We start from the raw sequence: 21,497 nt of genomic DNA, 5'->3' as shown, positions 1-21,497 counted from the left end.
ATGATTCCAAACAGATGGACGTTGGAGCTTGATCATTTCTTCATTCATCAATCGAAGATAGAGCTTTTTCTTATGACATTAAAGTTAGTTGTCACTTGACAATTTTTTAATTTTCTTTAACAAAAAAATTTGTTTTAAAAAATTGCATTTTTAATTTATTAAAATTTCTACAAGTCCATTTTTTTAATAATTTTTTTTTTGCTATAATTTATTTGTTAAAGAAAATTAAAACAATTGTGAAGTGACAGCTAAATTTAATGTCATTTTTTTCTTAGCGAAGAATACAAAGATAAATTATACGTATATAAATTTGAGTATTTTAAAATTAACTAGTATTTTACTCCAAATTTTATAATTTAATAATGAATTATTATTATTATTATTTTTTTTTTTTTTTTTCAGTTTTATTTATAGTCGAATTAATTTCTATTTATGAGTAGTGAAAATAAATTTAGCCGATATTTAATCATTTTTAGAATTTTTTTTAACAAGTAAATTATGGCAAAAAAAATTGACATTTAGAAATTTCAAAAAATTAAAAATCCAATTTTTTAAAAATCATTTTTTGGAACTAATTTTTTTGTCAAATAAAATTTAAAAATTTATAAAAATTTATTAAAAAACAATAAAAGGTTTTAAATTAGTAATTAATTTTTCATTTACAAACGACACTTGATGTCAAATAATAAAATGTAATTGATAATTGAAACAACTAACATCATATGATTTGTAAAATATGAAAATTTTGATTTGAATAATTTTATATTATTTATAGTAAAGTTACTACAAAATAATAATATTGATAATAATAATAATAAAAAATAAAGAAATAAAAAATGACAAGAGAATGCGTGCGCTGAAATCAATGCGATTTTCAAAGCATGCGCTTGGTAAGCGAGTAGAGCTGAAAATACACGTAAAGAGCTTTCCTTGAATATGTATTCAGTGTAATTATACTTATATAAATTAAAAAAATGATAAAATAAGTCATATCAGTGAAAATTAGTTTTTAAAAAAGCATGAAGATAGTTTATTTATTTTAACAATGATAATATGAGCCTCTAAATAAGATTCATTTAATAATTACAACTAAAATCATTTTTGAAATAATTTCAATATGGATGAAAATTTAAGTCGTGGTTACGTGCAACTTGGTAAAGCAAGGGGTGTAAATGAATTTAAGTTTGTTAATGGATTAGATAATCTGACACCCCCGGTTGATCGCTATAATTTTGTTTATCTTGCTTTGGTCCTTGCGGGAGCAGGATTTTTATTACCATACAACAGGTATTTTGATATGAATTCAAATGAATTTTCGATTTCATCATCAATGTTGATCTCAATAAAATGTTGTTTTGCAGTTTTGTTATTCCGGTAGATTATTTTCAAGCCCGGTATCCAGGCACAACCGTGATTTTTGACATGTCAGTTGTATATATAACCATGGCTTTCTTCGCTGTTTGTGCCAATAACATTCTTGTGGAAACAATATCTCTGAATACAAGAATTGTATTTGGTAATGAAAATAAATATTTTTGTTGTTTTTTGATAAAAGAAGATTTTCTTATTCTACAGACTAAATTTTTTTCTTTTTCAGGGTACATTGTTTCAATTGTCACTCTAAATTTTGTCGTTATATCAGAAATATGGTGGGAACTTTTTGGAGTGGCTACATCTTATACAATTAATTTAATCGCAGTTGCAATTGTTTCAATAGGATGCACAGGTGATTTTTTATTATATTTTTCAATGTCATTAAGTACAAGTTAGTTACATTAACTTAATCATCATTCGAAAAAAATTGATTAAGGACTTTTTTTTCGAATGGGTAAGTGAATACAGAATTCTTAATCAATTTTTCATTCATGTAATATTTTTTTTTTTTTTTTTTCACTGATTGAGAAAAGATATTTACAAACAGAAAGAATTTTTGGACTTTTACAATTAATTCAATTACAATTTACTAAATTTAGACTTAGTTGAGGGAGGGTTGCCTAAAGCGGGTAGGGGCTGTTTTATTGTGGCATTACGTGCGAATGTCAAAGTCTGTATTTGTAGTGGTCATGGGAACACTCCTGAGTATTTGCAAGTTTTGATTGGGTGTTCCGATCGCAAGTTCTGACAGAAAGTTATAAAATACAAAATAAAGAAATCGCTAAATTTTTTGTTAAAATTACGAATGGAATGTGTCATCGAAATATTCGAAAACTAGTATACTTATGACAATGTTGATGAAATCATATTATTTTGGTACTATTTAACTCTAAAGGACAACACAAGTTTGGACGGTTCCTGAGTCGAAAAAATGAACTTATATGAGCTTACATCAATTGTTTTAGCATAGCAGTTAAATTCATTTAAGTTAATTTTTTCAACTCGGGTTCTCTTTGTATTTTTAATTTTACAATTGTTTAGTAAAAAAACGTGTACTGCGTGGACTGGGGCAAAATGGATAGCTACTTAAGCTGCTCTGATCCAATTCTATATTCATTTTGTCTTACAATATTATCAAGTATTACATAAATATAAGAAAAAAATGAAAATACATTCTTGATTGAATACTTAATATCAATTTCAATAGAAAAATGCTTATTTTGCATAAAATTAATGAAATAAAAATAAGATCATTATTTGAATAATTGCAATGCTTAAAAATCTTTTTTATGTTAGTTAAATACACAATTTTACTATCCAAATTAGATTTATCATTAAATTCATTTCTTTGTAGTGCTTATCCGCTTTGGCCTAAGGGGTAGGGCAAAGCGAGTTTTTAAACAGTTTTTATTTTTCATTAAAAAAAAATTATTAGGCTCAAACTAAGACAATATTCCTATCTAATATTGAAGTTCGATCACTACTATGTCGGATAGAATAATATTTAGTTAGTAAGTCGAAGAAAAACTAAAACTTCTAGGCCTTCTTCGTTAGCTTACCCGCTTTAGGCCACCCTCCCCTACGATTTTAGTTACATATAATACATACTAGAATATAAAATAATTTAAATATTTTTTTTAGTTCAACAATCAAGTTTCTATGGGTACACTTCAATGCTACCATCAAGATATACGCAGGCAGTGATGGCAGGTGAAAGTTTAGCCGGTTTTTGGGTGTCAATTAATCGATTAGTTACTAAATTATTAATCAATGATGAACGTGGAAATACATCAATATTCTTCATTCTATCCATAACTACAATTCTCATGTGTAGACTTCTATACCGACTAGTCAGAAAAACAGAATTTGTTCAATTTTATATTCATCTTTGTCAAGAACGCAATAAAATAACACTTGAACCCACTGAGGACATCGGTCTTATGGACCCATTGGAGCAAGTAGATTCCAGTAAAGGACAATATGGAATATTAAAACTTCAAACAAGTCCTCTAGCCGTAGATTCTGGTGGTGATCCAAATGGAGCCCAATATTCAGCATTTTCTTTCAGTAATCCAGTGTATGAACCAAATGGTCCATCAGGAAATCCTTTAAGCGGTACTGGTCCAAAATATAAAGTTGAGGATGTTGTCGTGATGCGTGGATTTTCGAGAAATCAAAACAGCAAACCTTGGTCAGGCATCAAAAGTAAGTTCTATTTATTATTTTTATTATTTTTAATTAATCAATTAATTGAAACTTTTGTTTTAGGAGGATTGTTAGCAAGACTAGAAGTAGCAAAACTTATTTTTCCTTACATGGCGAGTATTGGTGTAGCTTATTTTGTTACACTTTGTCTTTACCCAGGAATAGTATCAGAAATAATATCTTGTAAATTCGAATCATGGATGCCGGTAATCTTGATGGCAGCATTTAATGGTGCAGATTTGCTTGGAAAAATTTTAGCGTCAATATCTTACGAATGGACACGAACACAACTGGTGTATTTTTCAATTGCTCGTATACTTCTTATACCTCTCTTTCTATTATGTGCGATTCCAAGACACGCACCAATATTATCAAGCGAAATTTATCCACTTCTTTTTTCATGGTTACTTGGACTTACTAACGGAATCGTTGGTAGTGTCCCAATGATTCAGGCACCAAGTAAAGTTCCTGAAGAACACCGTGAGTTAGCTGGAAATATCATGACTCTATCTTACACAACTGGTCTCACACTTGGATCGTTGTTAGCTTATATATTGGATGCGTTTCTTGGTCATCCTGTTACTGCTAAAGAAATTTGTGTGAACTTATTGACGGCCACTGTACCAACAACATTTATAAGTAATAATATGACAACAGATATATTAACGAGAAGTATCAAACACACTACTCTTCCAACAATTAAAAATATTAGTAAAATATCAAACATGTTAATGACAACAACTGCTACTAAAATGGCAACACACTTAACGACTTCCTTAATGACAAATAAAACAGCAATACTTTTAGGGAATGCCCTTAACACAACATCAACCACAACAGTACCAATTATTTTTACCAATGTTACATCGACTATTAGTAATGCAATCATTCAACATTAAAATTAAATTACATTAAATTAATTTTATATTAATTCATTTTCAATTTGAAATTTTAGTGAATTCGAGAAATTTTAAATTTTGAATGAATCCTCTAATTAATTAATGACTAATAATTTACTATAAGGAATCTAAAACTGTTACAAATATAAAATCATATATTTTACTATGTAAAAAGTGACTACAATGTCGAAGATAATTCAAGATTCAAAACTTTTAGTCAACAACGGTTCAACGGTTAGAATTTTCAAGTGGATGATTCTTTCTTTAATTACTTCCCTACTTAAAATATGCCATTTTTTATCATCAGCTATTATTTTGACTATACTTTTAGAATTATAAAAAAAGTAACACTGGAATTTTACAATAATTATACTTTAAATTGTAAATTTTCCTTTTACATATCATTATCAAGTGAATTTGAAATTGTTACTTACAAGATGTTTTGTTCAATAACTTAAATAAATTAAAAATTCATTTTTTCTTTTCAAAATATCAATTCACTCAGGTTTTTTTAAAGCTTGACGATTTTCGTATAACAAATTTTATGAGAAGAAATTAAAAATAATTTTATAAACAGCATATATTATGAATTATAAGTGTTCTTGTCAAAAAATCACTCTCTTAATGTAAATTTTGTGCTAACAGTTTTACTGTCAATGACGATAAAATTTTGATAGAGTACATTCTCTATGATTTGTACTTGAGAAAGTGCTTTAGATAAAAATTTTTATTGACTCGAGAGAAAGAATGACTCGAAACAACTTTTGACGCAAAATTAATTTGGAAATCGCCAATTCCATAAAATCTGTTTAGCCCTAATCTATTTTTTTTTTTTTTTTTTTTACTATGTTTGTATTTATTTAAAATTTTTCATACAATTTTAACCGAAAACTCACCAATTAATCATCTTAATAATGTTTATACAATAATAATCTATGCGACATTCTTGCTAAAGACATCAATGATAATGTATAAAGAGTTTTGTTGTAATACACCTTCCGAAAAATCTTTTTCGGTTAAATACTCAATTGTGACATATCCATCACCATTTTTTTTTTACTTCTTACTTTATTGAATAAATTAAATAATAATGGAAATAAATATATTTTTTTGTTAGTTGATTCAATGACATTTTAAAAAAGCTGAAAACACTAAAATTTCGATGATGTCTTTTTTATTGACATATAAACAGCTAGTTTTGTCTGTGATTATCTTCATTTTAGAAATTACTTCTCAAGTTTTTAATTTTCAGCATAATTGAAATTCATTTCTAAGTTTTTACTTTTTTTTTATCAATTTAATGAAAACAAATCATTTTTTTAACTTTCGATTCGTGATATGTTTTCAATTATTTTTATTATTTTACTAATGGACTTTGAGGAAAGAAAGAGACTTTATAGATTTTAAATCAAATCAAAGTTTAAATTTATGTGGTTGGTAATTTTAGATTAACTTCAAAAATTTTTAATTAAACGTTTTTTATCAAATTTTAGTCGTCAAACACTTTTTGTGATATAGCGAAATTTGAAGTAATCATTTTTTTCAAAATAGGCATTACAAAACCAAGTTCTTTCTTGAAGATAGTTCTTTCTTGAAAATAATTGTTATTATTTTTAAATTTCAATATATTTCGCTCTTACAGTTAATAACTTTCGAAGTGGTTTAGTATTTTATTTAATTTGCAAATTTTATTTTTATCAATTTTTTCAATACTGTTGTTGTTGTTGCTGTTGTTGTAGTATCTAAAATCTTTATAAACAAATCCATATAAATAATTGTTTAAAAACTATCCGTACAAAAAAAATAACTTTCAAGCAGACTTGAAAACCAAACTATCAAATTCACAGAAGTACAATTATTTTTAATGTGATTTAAAATCAAGTTACTAACTAAATAGTTATTCACACATTTTATGAATTACTATTTTTATTAAACATATCTAAAGCCGAAGACAGGCACAAAATTTTGATCACTTAATTTTTTTTTATTTTCTAAAAATTATGCTAAGTATTTTTTATAAATACATATTTTCATTTAAAATATATTTACTTAATAGATACTTATTAAAAGTAATTTTTTTTGTTATCATAATAAATCAATATTATTGAGATAATTAAATAAATTAAATGGAACTAAAACGTAAAACTTATAACTAGTTAATTCGAGTAGCTTTTAATTATATCATGTGTAAAAAGGAGAATATTTATATATATATATATATATATATATATATATATATATATATCAGGGAACTTTTTATGGGCAACTAGTTTTTTGAAAAAGTATATATAAAAATGGTGTAATAAATACTATGTTAAATGTAAAAAATGTCAAGTTAAATGAATTGTATAAAAAAAATGAAACAAAAAATAACATATTGTCTATCTTCTTTGTAATTTAATTTTAATATCGTTAACATTTTACTTATTGTATATCAACATTTTACGGCAAACGCCAAGATTGAATAGTGGCAAAAATTTATGATGTATGCTTAATAATACATAAGAAATAAAAAATACCACAAAAGTTAATCTATCCGATGGATAATGACAAATGTTTAAAATTAATTTTTTTTTTTACCGTATAGTATATATATATATATATATATATATATATATATATATATATATATATATATATATATATATATATATATATATATATATATATATATATATATTAGGCGTAATGTTGTAGGTTTTAAATGTGATACTAAAGAAAAGTCCCTGGTTAAAAATACTGATTGAAAAGAATTGAGAAGAATATCTATATATACAAATAAAAGAATTGAAATTATTGTAAAGAAATCGAATTTCATAATTTTTAATTCTTTTCAATCAATATTTTTAAACAGAGGTTGAACAGGAATTTTAATACTGTCAGAACTTTTATTTTACCATCATTAAATGTATTTATCTATTATGAAAAAATGATGATAATTGATAGTTAACAATTTTATTTATATAAAACATAATATGCCATCAAGTGACAACAGAGATTGTTTATTCGTTAATTTAAATAGCTAATTATTCTAAGGTTAATATAGTAATAGTTATTTAGTTTTTTTATATTATGTAAACATAAAATTAACATTGTTTAATTATTATATCACAGTTAAGTTTTCTTGCTCACATAATCTATTTCATTTAAGGTACTTAGCGGCCCAGTCTGTTCTTCCATGAAGACTACCACTAGGACGGGTCCCAAATAAGCTCGGCTGAAGAATAGTTTTTGCCGGTGCTTCTAGATGAGGTTTTTTTAATAAATAATTAGTAATTAGTATTTTATATAAAAATAAAAACTAAATCATAATAATTTAATTAACAATAACACTACTTACTAATAGCGTGTGTCCCATAAACACTAGGATACGGCATTCTGCTATTTTGTTCTGATAAGTAACAATTTCTGACAAGATAATGCTGCCTTGCTTGTGTTTCTAAATTCTCTCGAGTTCCCCAAAATGAATCCATTGAATCGTCGACCTTTTCTGATACCGGTTGGGCTACCATACCATTCAATAATAATCTTGATCGACCCATGTCAACTTCACCGTTTCTGATAATACCGAAAAAATAAATAAAAACATAATTAATAAATAATTCAAAGACTTTATTTATGTAATTGTACAATTTGGCTGTACAAAAATATAAAATGATTTATTATAAAAGAAAATATGCGATAAGTTATCGACGTTGTAAAAGTTGTAGAATCTAAAAAATAATTTAAAAATATATCAAAAATCTTGAAGGCACTGATATAACTAAAAATATTTGATATAAATTCAAAAGCTTTCAAAATAAATTGTGCAATGAAAAATAATGAATTCATAAGTGAATAAGATGGTGGAGGTGGAACCGGCTTTTGTAATCCCACATAAATAAGAATTGATTCAATTTCTTGACCAATTTGATTAGCAAAATAAATAAGCCACAGGTGAAATGATTTTTGTCCCAAATATAAGCATCCAAAACAGTAAGTTAATCCAAGAAATAAATAAACAATGAGTGTATCCCTGATTATACGACGAATTTTTTGGTACCTGGATGACAGATTTGTGCTCTGGCCCACAACATATCGGGCGACGCTAAGATAATGCTGTTTTGCTGAAACTTTACGATTATTTTTATGATTTGACTGAGATTGATTCCAATTTCGTGAAGGCAGTTGCTCATTCCATACTGATGGTGTTAACCAATTTCCATTCATTTTTTTATTCTCTATTTCATAATTTTCATTCCAGTTGATGCCATTTTGCTTACTAGTTTCATCTGCGAACTTTGAATCAGTATTTCCTAGAGTTATTTTATTCCTAGGAAAAGTAATTTGAATAATAAATTTATTAACTTAAAAAAATATGTACACAAAAATAAATAATGAAATTCACCCTAATCCTTTAGTAAAATTTGCATTTTCCCAACTTGGCACGTTATCTTGTTTTCGACTATTTAGAACAGGCAAAGTAAATTGCTGTTGTTGCGGTTGTGCAACAATGATTTTTTCAAGTGATTGAGACTCATCAATGTTTTTATTTAAATTTTGATTATGTTTCAATAAATGTCCTGTCGGAGAAAAATTAACTTTGCTCATGGCAAGTTCTTGATGAGGATGAATTCCATGCTTTCTACTGCTCATTACCCGCGTTGAATTATTCACTTGAAAGTAAGGATATCTAAAAATTGATTCAGCTATCAATATAAATTATTACTTTAATGATAGATAAATACTATACAAAATATTACCGTAACGCCTGTTGAGCAGTAGGTCTTTTTATAGGGTTCCATTCCAACATATCTTCCATAAGAATAATAGCTTCTTGGCCAGCATTAGGGATAATGTCTTTAAGTGGAGTTCTTGATATTATAGGAAATTTGAAATTCATTGCGTTTGCAAGCTGGTAACCTTCAGGCCAATCATCTTTATCTGGAGTACCAATGACTGCGCAAATTTTGAAAATTTCATCGATTTCACTTTTTCCCGGAAACAAAGGTCGAAATGTATATAATTCAGCCATGATACATCCAACGGCCCAAATATCTATTGGACTGTTGTAAGTTGTTGAATGAAGTAATACTTCGGGTGCCCTATACCTGATTTAATTGAAAATTTTTATACAATTTAATAATTTTAAGACGATTATATTCAATCTAACATAGATAGTTAACATACGCGCGTGCGTATGTTACTAATTTTAATACAGGAATAATTAATAATCAATAAATTAATGTCGAAATAAGTGTCTTGACGGCTTACCATCTCGTTGATACGTAATCTGTATATGGTGGTCTAGAGCGTATTTCACGAGCTAATCCGAAATCAGCTATTTTTATCAATTCGGGGCCCATACACAAAAGATTTTCTGGCTTCATATCACGGTGAAAAAATCCATGCTTATGCATGAATGCCAGACCCTGAAGAACTTGATAGATCATATTTCTAACGATTGGCTCCGGAAATAATTTATCCCTAAAATAAGTTTAATTTAATTAATTTTAGTTAAAAAATATATATCGATCCACGTGACGCAAAATAATACAACTAGTTTTTTTTTTTTTTTCGAGTTTTCAATAAAAATATGCTAGTTTATCGCTGAGTTATGAATTCCCTCTCCGAAAATTAGCTATTTGAGAAAAATTTTCGGGGTCAATAAAAATTTATAGAATTGCCGAAAATTGATATTTTCTTTGTTTTTGACTCTTTTTCTTGTGTTATATTTTTTTCTGCATTAAAAATAATACAAGTTTTAAGAATTTCAAATCAATATTTCTTTAGGGTGCGTGAGATTTTTTAACTTTGAAAGTGGTGTGTACTTTAGATGTTTGTGCACAGTGAAAAATTTTGCGTCATTACGTGAAAAAATTTTTGTGTTAAATATTTTACACTTTTATGTGTAAATTTAACATTTATTGTGTTAAATTAACACACAAAAGTGTTAAATTAACACAAAAAAGTGTTAAATATTTAACACAACATTTTTTGACGCATTGACGCAAAATTTATTACTGTGTGAGTGAAAGATTTACATAAATATCAAAAAATATTAAATTTTTTCTTTCTATTTAAAAGATTAATGTATAAAAATGAAAGAGTAGACGCAAATAAAAAACAGAAAGATGGGGTTTCTTATACATAATAATCAGCAAATATTGATTCAGAATTCCAAATTAAATTGACTAGTCGATAATCTTTCAGTTTTTCATTTTTTTGAAGTTTTGGCAACTTCTTATATTTAATTCAAAGGTTTACGAACGGAAGAAAAGATTAAAGACAAAAAAAAATTAATTTTTGACGATTCTGAAAACTTGTAAAAATCTTGAGTATAATCTCTAACCATTTTTTAATTGCGCCAAAAGAACAAACATAATTAATTACCATATTTTTATCGGAAACTGATAAAAAACAGTTAGTTTTTCTCGTGTGACCTTAGAAAATGTCAATAATCACTAATAGAATTGGAACAAACTTTAAACATGATTTATAATTATTAGACACGTAGCTATTACTTCAAAAATATCGAAAATGTACCATTAGTATCTATTTTTTACCTGTCTTTCATAAGTTGATATAAATTTTCTTTCATATATTCGAAGACAAAGTAAAGCACATCGTTTTCTCTGATTACTTCCTTTAACTTGACTACATTAGCGTGATTTAATTTTTTTAAAGACTATAAAAAAATAATTATTAATAATTTAAATAGAAACACTAATAATGTAATAAAATTATGAAGAAAGAAAACAAACCTTAACTTCTCGAAGATTCATCGCTTCTTCCCATGAATAATATTTTCTTTTCATTCTTTTAATCGCTACTTTTTCTCCGGTATCAACTCTTTGACCAAGCACAACAGATCCGAAAGTGCCATCACCCAGTTGATTCAGCGTAATATATCGATTCATATTTATAAACACTTTTATTCTTTAACAATTGAACTGACTTTATATTCAATTAATAATTGAATTGTTAATTCATTAATGTACAGATCAGAGTAAAAGTAATGTTCTTCATGTTAGCATAATCAACCCAATGGTTTTTAATGTTATTTCTAATTGTGTGTGTTTTATACAGCATTCTGTCAATAAGGTTACGGAGAACTTCATCGGTGTCACTGTCCTCAAAACTTAACATTGAAAATAATAACTTTACAGTATTTGCTTTACGAAGCTCACTAATTATTAATTATTAAGCTCACATTTAACTATACTGTGTGCTCTAGTTTTATAGTACTTTATGTTTTACTACAAACCTTTTTTTCTTATTTTAGTCTACGCTAAATTAACGATTGTTTTTACTAAATAGAACATCATCAGGTTATTAATAATTTTTACATATACACAGAAAAAAAAAATTTTATGAACCAAAAAAATTATAAAGAAGACTCAAGTTATTTTGGAGCAAGAAGAAATTTTCTTGGCTTAAAAAAATTTAACTTTGTCCAAAAAATTTTAATTTCAAGAAATTTTCAATCTTTCTTAAGATTTTCTTGATTTAAGAAAATTTATGCTTGACTCAAGACTTTTTTTCTTTCTGTGTACAGTTCATAAAATAAACTCTCTTAATTTGTAACGAATTATTTAATTAATACTTTATAATATATATTCTACGTTTGAGAGTATTATAAGGACGATTATTTAGTGATTTGAAAAGATTATTCCGACTTATTTATTTTTTTAGGCACGGGATTAAACTTTTATAATATAGAACAAAGAAGAAATACTTTTATACAGTACTCATATACTTAGTAACTGGGACGATGTCAAAAGTCCTAGTATGTAACTTGAAATTAGCATTTTCTTACAATTGCATGTCACTTATCCATCTTAAACAATCTAGCACGCGAGAATATAGATTTTCTTAAAGTAAAACAAGACTATAAACCTTTCATGGCTCAGTCGCAAATACCTATCAAATTTAAATAAGACGTGAGTTTTTGATAGTTGTAATTATCTTCTGAAATTTTTGTTTTTTCGATAGCAATTTTAAGAATTTTCGGTTGATAACTCACAGACGAATTGATTATACTGAAACTGAAATAATTATTGTCGTCTCATTTTAAAAATTTTCAAAGTTTGATAATAATATCTTTAAAATACTGTATTTAATTAAATATGCATTAGATGAACATTTTATAAAAAAAAAAAATTTATCTTACACTATAAATATTGTAAATGTTTATAATTTTGTGACGTTTTTTAGTCCCACTCGTTACAACTGTCTAATACAAACTGTTAAGTGGCAGCCATACACTGAATCCGTAACCATGACTACCAGCAACAAACTTATATTATATTCTATTTTCATAATAAGTATATTGTATAAATTCAAATTTCAAAGACAAAAATTAATAATCAATAAAAAGCATTATTTTTAAAACGATCAAAAAATTATAATTGTACTGTTTTTGATAATCAAAAATCTGTAAAATATAAAAGAATAGATAAGTTTTGTTGAACAAATTCTTTTTTATGATTTGTAAAAGTAATTTTATCTGCTGTTATTTAATTGCAATTAATTAATTAGATTTGCATAATTTTATTTAGTTCTTTATAATTATAATTATTAAGAAACTATAGATTAAAGTTATAAAACAGTTTTTTATTTTTACACCTGCATTTACCGTCAATTCAATCGTAGGGATAAACAGGAGTGGTAATATCAGAGTGTCGTATAGATTTAAAATCGATTTTTAGTTTAATACATTTAAATCTATATAATCATAATTGATATTATATTGAAGTACGATTTTTCACTTATTAAATCATTGAAAGAATTATGAATGAGGCTAAAGTTAGCAGACACGACAATTTTTTTATTTTTCTTGAAAAATGAACTAGGTATCGAAAATTATTTACAAAAATGTCATTTATAATTTTTTAGAGTTTCTAAAGAAGAAATTTTTAAATTGCTATAATTTGATTGTTAAAAAAATTATCAGATGTCTCTCAACTTCAGTGTAATTATGACACTTTACATGTAACCCACGCCTTATTGAATTACTATAAAGGAACTTCGAAAGTAATATAAGTTCAACTATTTTGGTATTTTTTAGTAATGAACTCAATTTTCTATCGTTCATTTTAGGAGCCTCTCTACAAGTTTTAATTTCAGGATATATTGAACTTTTCTGGAAAATACCAAAAAGATCTTAAATGAATACAATCTGAAGATTGTATTCACAGATAAAAACCTTTCTTTCATTTTTGTAAAATGATAATAAGAACTATTATTTTAAACTCAATTAAATTTCTAGGACAGTAAAATGATTTGTATAGGCGCTTATAATTAACTGTACTTTAATAATAATAATATAAAAACAATCATGTATTTTTTTTCGTTTTACTTTATATATCATAAAGTATCATAGACTTGTTTTTATTGTTTATAATCTCAAATGCTGTAATAAGTAAAATTTCATTAATATATTTTACAGTAAAATTAGTACATTGTAAATTTATATAACAAAATTATTGTTAAAATAATCTACTATTATAAACAAATATAGTACAATCGTTGTTAATTTCTAGGTATTAATTTAATTACCTAAAAATTTGTTTTTTATTAAAATAAATTTACTATTGAAAAAAAAAAATTAATGATAATATTCGACAATTTATTGAGATTTTATTAAATTTCAAAAATATTGAAAAAAAAATTTTCTAATTATAAATACAAATTAATTGGTATTCAGTTAAAATTTTTCATACAAAGATTATTTTCAATTCTGTTCGTAAAAACTTGAATTAATTCAATTCGATCATATATTACTCAAATTCAACAAATTTTTTCCTAATAACTTTACAAGGTTTCATAATTTCGAATTCACAAAAAAAAAAATCTACAAATTAAAGTAATTATTAAAATCATGATGAACAATTGTAGTCTATGGAGAATTTTCTTCAGTGTATAGCAAAAGTATTTATGTATGTCATAGATTTAAAATAGTATGTATCTCAAAAAAATTATTGTAAAATGATACTTTTCAATATTTATAAATATACAACAAATAAGATTTTCATAGATATTTTTTTCATGTTCTAAAATGTAAATCTATATTCTTTGCAACCTTGAAAACCCTCTAAGTTTCTCAAAGATGCCGTAAAATTATTCAATTACTTTCACTGCCAGAGTAATAGTTATAAAACATCACTAACGATACTAAAAAGTAACAAAGTATCGAAATTTTAAAGCTTACTTAATTGTCTTTTTTGGCGTAACATCAGGGTAACAAAACAATTTAATCTATGTACAATATATTGATATGTTAAACAATAATAATATCACAAATATAAAAATTTTATTCGAATTTTGTCCAATGATTTTGTGATTTCGCCGTAGATGTCGGAAAAGATAAACCAAAAACATTATCAAAATTATTAGTGGTTTCTGATATCCTTGTTGAAGATGTACCATTTGTTAAATTAAATTTATGAAAATCTAATCCATACTCTTGAAGTAGATCTAAATCACCCAGTTCATCTTTAGAATTCTTTTCCACTCCATCGTTGCTGTCAGTATTACTATGTCGAGGTAAAAAATAAGGATAAAGAGGATTACTTAAGCCTTCGCTTGATGTAGGTATATGAAGTGATAGAGACATTTGATTGGTGTTTACAAAAGATTTTGACAAAAGCGGATCAATATCTTCATCGCTATTTGTTGAATCCAGTCTAATTAAATCTGGCACCGCACCTGTTTCCTAAAGAATTTTTTATAGTTATTAGGATTTTTAATTATTTCTTTTATTACTATAAAAAGATTAAAAAAAAGAGAAACTTGTATAAAACTGTAAAGTTATGCAAATGAAACACAATAATAATAATAATAATAATAATAATAATAATAATAATAATAATAATAATAATAATAATAATAATAATAATAATAATAATAATAATAATAATAATAATAATAATAATAATAATAATAATAATAATAATAATAATAATAATAATAATAATAATAATAATAATAATAATAATAATAATAATAATAATAATAATAATAATAATAATAATAATAATAATAATAATGATAATAATAATAATAATAATAATAATAATAATAATAATAATAATAATAATAATATAAAAAGATTATCATAGCAAGAAATAATATTATAGTATAGAAGTAATTGGTATCATTAAAAACTTTTAGAATTTAATATTAACCAAAAAGTTATCGATTTCTTCATTTTGATTCAAGATTACCTTGAATAAAACATAGGCTGTTAAAATAATAAATTAAAAAAATTTTTAATTAAATTTTCTTGTATGATTATGAGATGTGTAGAAAAATATCTAGAGAAAACAATTTTTCTAATTTTTCAGACCTTATTTAAAGCTTTTCATAACGTAAAGGAGATTTTAATGGCATCTTAATTTCTTAAAGAGGTAGAGTAGATTTAAAAACTACTACTGTTAAAATTATTAAAAGAAATGTATAGTTTTTAAATAAATCAGACCTAGTGTTCATTTAAATAATAATTAAATTAATATATTTCTATTGAAGCTGATAACTGACAAAAATGAATGAAATGGCTGCACTGATAAAGAAAAACTTTCATAAAGTTAACATTTTACAGCTAAAAATCATTAAATATCATTACTTTCTCATTGAACGTACATACTTAAGCAATAGTAAAATTATTGTCTTCCACGAATAGTTTTCTTAAAAAAAAAATTCACAGAAGATAAAATTAAAATAACTTGAATTTAAGTCAATTATCTTCGATTGTAAAAAAACCTTTTTCAAAAAATTTTTAAATTCTTTACCATAAAATTTTTAAATATATGGGGTATTTATAAAAATATTTTTTCATCAGTGCATCGATTACACAAAGCTATGACTTGATTCAAAAGTGAATTTTTTTAGTCACATAATGTTAATCTAATAAAGTTAACAAAGAACAAGATAGTTTAAAACAGAACATAAATGTGCAAAAAAAAAAAAATTATATGATAGTGTTTACCTTCAAATGTGCAGAGCATGAGAACAACTCATTAGTTGATAAGGAATAATTTTTTTTCAATGGGTTATGCGTGTTAGGATCGCTGAAAGAACTATTAAGAAGGGTATGTATTTGAGATGTATCGAAAGGATCATCATATTCTTTCCCAATCATACCATTCGCGAATGGATTGTCCAAGTCCAATCTTTTACTTTGACTTAATTTTTCATCAAAGTTAATAAACGGATTTGTTAATTTTATTAAATCATTATTTTTTTTATCTATACTGCCAGTAGTAACTGTTTGTGATGGATTTTGTTTAGTAAAAAATATGGTCGGATTTTGATTGTTAAATTTTTTGATTTGGTTATCATATGAATCCTTATTACGTTCTACCTTAGAAACAATATTACTAGGCGATTTTAATGATAAAGAAACAGATTGAAAGTTTTTGTTTGGTAAGGTTTCATTGGAAGGTACAGAGGGAGGTGAGCCGTGCCTCAAGCGCCCAGTCCATGCAGATCGCAAACTGTCTAAACTGCGTACTGGTTTCAACTGCAAGTTGATGCATAAAATACACTCAACACTAATGTAACATCAATGATCTTTTAAACGTATAAAACAATGAAAAAATTTTAATGGTACTCTTAAATAAAATAATTGTACTATACAAGCATTAACAAACAACAAAGTCAGCCAATTTTGGGAACGAATAAATATCTAAATAATACAAACATACCGTTCTATCTACTGTTGGTGTACTTGGAAATATCACATCTTGAAGTTCATTCATTAAGTCTATATTCAATCTTTCTGGAAGAGAATCTGATTCTTCTGGTGAACTTGGGTTCAATGGGGAGTATTGTTTCCTACTATTTTTTTTCACATGAAAGTAAAAACAAAATTAGTTACAATAAAAACAAAATTAAATTACAAAAACAAAGTAATAAGAACTATTCTACATGATAAAAATAAAGAATTATTCTACTAACTCATTGACAATCTTACTCCAAGTAGTTTTAATAGTACACAAAATCATATACCTTGTATCAGGAATATTACTGTTGCGCAATCTGAGTTCTTTTCTATAACTAGTTGTCGCGGTGAATCCACTGGGTGATTTAAAACCAGAGCCAAATATATTAAGCTTTCTGTCAGATGTAGGTGAACTAGGAGCTGAACGGGGCTGATGAAAACGTATACTATTTTCATTTCCACGCGACCGATCTAAAGAAAATATTAACTTAATAATAGAATTGAAAATAATAAATAAAACTTAATATTATTAATTAAATTACTTTTCCACTTTAAGCCTTTATAAACAGTTTTCATATTTTTTCCTTTATCTTTAACTGATTTAACAGCACTTTTCACAGCCGGATTCGCCTTATCTTTGACACTGCGAAAAAATGCAGATCCTTCTTTTTTCATTGTAGTAGTCCACTCTCGATACTGTTGGATAATTTTACTAGTTGATTTATCTGAATAGTTACACGCTTCCATTTCAAATTCATCAGAAAATCCGAGTCCAGAATTGAGCATATGTAGTCTTTCTTCTATAAACTGTGAAATAATATATTTTCGTTAATTATTGCATACAAAAATTAATAAGATTTTTTTTTATTTGGTTGTTAGAACTAACTTGCTGAAAAATTTGCAATTCCAACATTTTTCGTAGAAATGGCTGCATTGAATATGGTCGACTTTCAACAAATGCATTTTGATCAAATGTTATTCGTTCTCCTTGTTGAAGTGTAAGTGCTTCTCGATATCCAGCAGTAAGTTGGACCAATGCACGTAAAAATGCTCTAGACACACCGTCACCAAGAAGAGCCGGTCTATTACGTAAAGCTTTTCTCAAATTATTTAAAACATCTTGAGGTAATGATTCTAAATCCTGAAATGGTGATTCTATGGTGTTGTTATCAGCGTCAAGTATTACAACATCACCCAAATCATTTCTTGGTACTCGCTAAAAAAAAAAAAATCATTGTATAATTTGTTCAGATAAATATTAAGGGTCAGTCATTGCTATACCTCAAAAATCGAAGTAGGAACACCAATCAAAAATGGCATAGGTGCTAATAAATAATCTATTAGAGCTACAGGTAAAACTGGTATATATATATGCTGCCAAATCATTGGATATATTAAAGCATTGCAAGCTTGAACGCAGGCACTTAACCTTGATAGTCTTTTAGACGTAAATATTATACGACGTTCATATAACATTGATGCAAATATCATAATCATATTGTGTGAATCAACTGCACTATAATACTCTGTTAAATTTCGCTAGAATTGATATTAAATTATTGCATTAATTACAATTATTACCAAGATTTATTAGTTTAATGAAAATAAAAAAAAATTTTTAAAATGGTAAAATTTAGAGAAATTTCAAGCTTTAAGTAATAGCTTTAAGCTTCAAAATCATAGGAAATTTCAAAAAGATATATGTTACTGACTTACGTTTTCTGGTATACTAGGAAGCTCAAATTGACGTGGACTTTGACAACAATATGTCTATAAATAATCAAGAATTATTAAAACCAATTTCAATTTTTAATTCTTTTGTTATTTTTAGTAAAACTTACAATATTTGGATCAGGTAAAGCAATAGTAACTGACGTTCCAGGCATAGGAATATTACTTGCATAAACATCTCCAAGAAATTTCCATAAATCTCCGCTATTACTACTTGTTGTAAGTGATGCAATATGATTTAAAAGTCTAAAAAAATTTTATTTGATCGATGTTAAACATGATTAAATTTTTGAAATTGAAAATTGAAATAAGATTAATTTACTTATAAAACATTTCATGCCACGGAAGTGAACTCAAGATAACTAAAGCAGTTTCAGTTTTCGGATCATGTCGACAAAAACCAAAAGTCCATTTAGAATCAATACTTGTGAGAACAAATGAAAAATGCTGCACAGTGGTTCTGAAAGAAGTGGATAGCTTTCTATAGTTAAGAAAAAAATTATAAAACAAAAAAAGCAAATTAGCCTAAGAACTCACTTTTCGAATTCACATGGATAAGAAAATTTCGGAACTGACTTTAAGATTTCATTATCTGCAAACGATTCTGGATATCTCTGTAAAATCCATGCTGATTTTTCACCAACTGGAGCAGCCACTTCACAAAAACACTCAAATAAATGTTTAACATTTTGTCTAGAAAAACGATAATAACAATCAATGATTGATCGTCTATTAGAAATTATATAAAAAATATATTTATTGTAATATAGTAAAATTTAAATAAATAAAATAAATCAAAGAGAAAGTATTATGCTAAATCCTTGAACACATGATTATGAAACTTACCTCAATCTAGATCCCATTTTATCAATTCAACTATGATATATTTTTAATTTATTCATCATTAAAATACATCACAATAATATTGTATCCTATAATTTTACCATTCCGTTATTTTTTTTTCCAGTGTCAACGAAATTTATTAATCATTTTGTGATATTTCAGTAATTCCGGTATCACTAGTGACTAATCACGCACTATCAAATAAGTTTTTAATGTTTGTGTAAAGAAAACAATCAAAATGATACTTGGTATACATCAAAGTCAGTAGTCATGTAATTGCTAACACACATACCTCGATATGTACATACGCAGTATTATAAGATACAATTCATATCAACAACTGTGTCGCAATTTTGACAGATACTAACCTCTGGTAAGAACGTATACGCTTATAACATAATCATCTGATCTTGTGCGTGAGAATGAACAGAATAGAAATATGGAGAATGGATAAGGTGCTAGTGCCATCTAGTGCTATTTTTCAGACAGTTATTAGATATTAGTCTAGTAGGGTCTATTTAACTTCTTACCCCCACCATAAAAATAATAAAAATATGGGTGTTAGTGCCTGGTACAATCACCATCATTAATCTTGGGGCATCTAATTAGTAAGTCGTACCCACTCTGCATACTTTCGTAGTTTAGGGGAAAAATATCAGTTGGTAAAAGTGGGAACAAGTAGAAGTGTGAACTTGGGCGATGTGAAAATAAATATATTTAGAACGGTTAGTAGCGCAATCAAAATGTAAACAAACATGAAAGGTTAATAAATAAATCAAAGTTTTCATTTATTTAAATAAAATAAAAATTATGACACTGAAATTGGCAGACATTAAAAATTATTTTAAAATTTTATAATAATGCAATTATTATAAAAAAAAATTAAATCAAAGAATTTCACATGTGAAAATTAATAAAAATTACTAGTGAAAATTTTTAGAAGCAATTTTTTTTTGTAATTAATTTGTTAAAAAAATTTTTTAAATTGACAGCTGACCGCTAACTTCAATATTATAAATTTGGAGCCTTTAATTAATAGACTACTGAAATACAACGTAATTAAAAAATAAGTGTTTTGCAGCGTGCATTGTTATTTTTAATAAATATTTTAAATAACAAATTTAAGTGAATGATAAAGGATTCAAGGCTAAATTTACTACGGTGACATTGGAGTATTTGGTATGACATTAAAGTTAGCTGTCACTTGACAATTTAAAAATTTTTTTTAACAAATAAATTTGCTCCAAAAAAATTATTTAAAAAAAATTGCATTTGTAGTTTTTTAAAATTTCTGGATGTCAATTTTCTTTATAAATTTTTTTTGCCATAATTTATTTGTTACAAAAATTCTTAAAATGATCAACTATCTGCTAAGTTAATTTTCATGTATTTGGTGAACTCTGACTGTGGATATTATTTTGAGAACGACTGCTGACCCTCAAGTATTGTAAGTTGATAAATTTATTTTATAAAGATTAAGTTGTCAATTTAAAAAAAACAAAAAGGAAAAAAAAAGTTTTTAATAACTATTGTTAATAGCACTGGCTATGGGGACTATTTACTGTACTGATCTGCTCAAAGCTGACTGGTGGTTGGAGTAAAGTATTTTATTATGGGACCTCGGCTGAAGATTTTATCCTTATTGCACATGTTACATTGTATTCCATTAATCCGTTAATCAATGGCTCCAATTTTTAACCAAGCACTGTATTTATAACATTGAAATTAGCCGTCAGCTATTG

The 21,497-nt window shown here is 26.0% G+C and overlaps 3 protein-coding genes across 8 annotated transcripts; 1 reads left to right on the top strand and 2 right to left on the bottom strand.

The window, feature by feature from the left end:
• The first annotated feature begins 966 nt into the window (after positions 1-966).
• Positions 967-7,013, top strand: Ent3 (equilibrative nucleoside transporter 3). Its single transcript, XM_074240742.1, has 5 exons — positions 967-1,287; positions 1,362-1,516; positions 1,598-1,726; positions 3,016-3,579; positions 3,643-7,013. Exons 1-5 carry the CDS (start codon positions 1,118-1,120, stop codon positions 4,476-4,478), a joined length of 1,854 nt encoding a protein of 617 aa, XP_074096843.1. The 5' UTR covers positions 967-1,117; the 3' UTR covers positions 4,479-7,013.
• A 188-nt stretch (positions 7,014-7,201) lies between these two features.
• Positions 7,202-13,751, bottom strand: LOC141526027 (serine/threonine-protein kinase dyf-5). Of its 3 annotated transcripts, XM_074240766.1 has the most exons (9): positions 12,064-13,751; positions 11,222-11,769; positions 11,024-11,145; positions 9,732-9,944; positions 9,221-9,568; positions 8,866-9,150; positions 8,521-8,790; positions 7,819-8,036; positions 7,202-7,721 (listed from the first exon to the last, which is right to left on the bottom strand). In XM_074240766.1, the coding sequence occupies exons 2-9, from the start codon at positions 11,375-11,377 to the stop codon at positions 7,621-7,623; spliced, it is 1,713 nt and encodes a 570-aa protein (XP_074096867.1). In that variant the 5' UTR covers positions 11,378-11,769; positions 12,064-13,751; the 3' UTR covers positions 7,202-7,620. The 3 variants fall into 3 exon arrangements, with proteins under 3 accessions (XP_074096867.1, XP_074096859.1, XP_074096852.1); XM_074240758.1 differs by lacking the exons at positions 7,202-7,721; positions 7,819-8,036 and having other exon boundaries at positions 8,049-8,790; positions 11,222-11,598; positions 12,631-12,672; XM_074240751.1 differs by lacking the exons at positions 7,202-7,721; positions 7,819-8,036; positions 12,064-13,751 and having other exon boundaries at positions 8,049-8,790; positions 11,222-11,918.
• A 274-nt stretch (positions 13,752-14,025) lies between these two features.
• Positions 14,026-20,393, bottom strand: LOC141535382 (DENN domain-containing protein 1A). 4 transcript variants are annotated; one of them, XM_074255464.1, is made up of 13 exons: positions 20,379-20,393; positions 19,759-19,949; positions 19,450-19,605; positions 19,235-19,372; positions 19,023-19,158; positions 18,898-18,951; positions 18,463-18,720; positions 18,068-18,397; positions 17,724-17,988; positions 17,469-17,652; positions 17,165-17,297; positions 16,447-16,980; positions 14,026-15,174 (listed from the first exon to the last, which is right to left on the bottom strand). In XM_074255464.1, exons 2-13 carry the CDS (start codon positions 19,773-19,775, stop codon positions 14,773-14,775), a joined length of 2,607 nt encoding a protein of 868 aa, XP_074111565.1. In that variant the 5' UTR covers positions 19,776-19,949; positions 20,379-20,393; the 3' UTR covers positions 14,026-14,772. The 4 variants fall into 4 exon arrangements, with proteins under 4 accessions (XP_074111565.1, XP_074111487.1, XP_074111423.1 ...); XM_074255386.1 differs by lacking the exon at positions 20,379-20,393 and adding an exon at positions 20,124-20,140; XM_074255322.1 differs by lacking the exon at positions 20,379-20,393 and adding an exon at positions 20,048-20,066.
• Between the last annotated feature and the right edge of the window lie 1,104 nt (positions 20,394-21,497).

The sequence above is a fragment of the Cotesia typhae genome, unplaced genomic scaffold (assembly GCF_013202065.1).
Source record: "Cotesia typhae breed Kobodo isofemale line unplaced genomic scaffold, CoteBio_Ctyphae contig_11, whole genome shotgun sequence".
In the NCBI taxonomy this organism is placed as follows: Eukaryota; Metazoa; Arthropoda; class Insecta; order Hymenoptera; family Braconidae; genus Cotesia; species Cotesia typhae.
This window is presented reverse-complemented; position numbering and strand designations above follow the sequence as displayed.

What these genes read in the sequence shown, in the direction of transcription:
- Ent3 (XM_074240742.1), top strand. Translation starts at nt 1,118, where the DNA reads ATGGATGAAAATTTAAGTCGTGGTTACGTGCAACTTGGTAAAGCAAGG. An exon ending in TGTTTCAATAGGATGCACAG is followed by an intron (nt 1,727 to 3,015) that starts GTGATTTTTTAT and finishes TATTTTTTTTAG; the next exon opens with TTCAACAATCAAGTTTCTAT. An exon ending in ACCTTGGTCAGGCATCAAAA is followed by an intron (nt 3,580 to 3,642) that starts GTAAGTTCTATT and finishes CTTTTGTTTTAG; the next exon opens with GAGGATTGTTAGCAAGACTA.
- LOC141526027 (XM_074240758.1), bottom strand. Translation starts at nt 11,377, where the DNA reads ATGAATCGATATATTACGCTGAATCAACTGGGTGATGGCACTTTCGGA. An exon ending in TATCAACTTATGAAAGACAG is followed by an intron (nt 9,945 to 11,023) that starts GTAAAAAATAGA and finishes AACTTATTTTAG; the next exon opens with GGATAAATTATTTCCGGAGC. An exon ending in GATTACGTATCAACGAGATG is followed by an intron (nt 9,569 to 9,731) that starts GTAAGCCGTCAA and finishes CAATTAAATCAG; the next exon opens with GTATAGGGCACCCGAAGTAT.
- LOC141535382 (XM_074255464.1), bottom strand. An exon ending in CTTTACCTGATCCAAATATT is followed by an intron (nt 18,952 to 19,022) that starts GTAAGTTTTACT and finishes GATTATTTATAG; the next exon opens with ACATATTGTTGTCAAAGTCC. An exon ending in TAAAGGCTTAAAGTGGAAAA is followed by an intron (nt 17,653 to 17,723) that starts GTAATTTAATTA and finishes TATTTTCTTTAG; the next exon opens with ATCGGTCGCGTGGAAATGAA.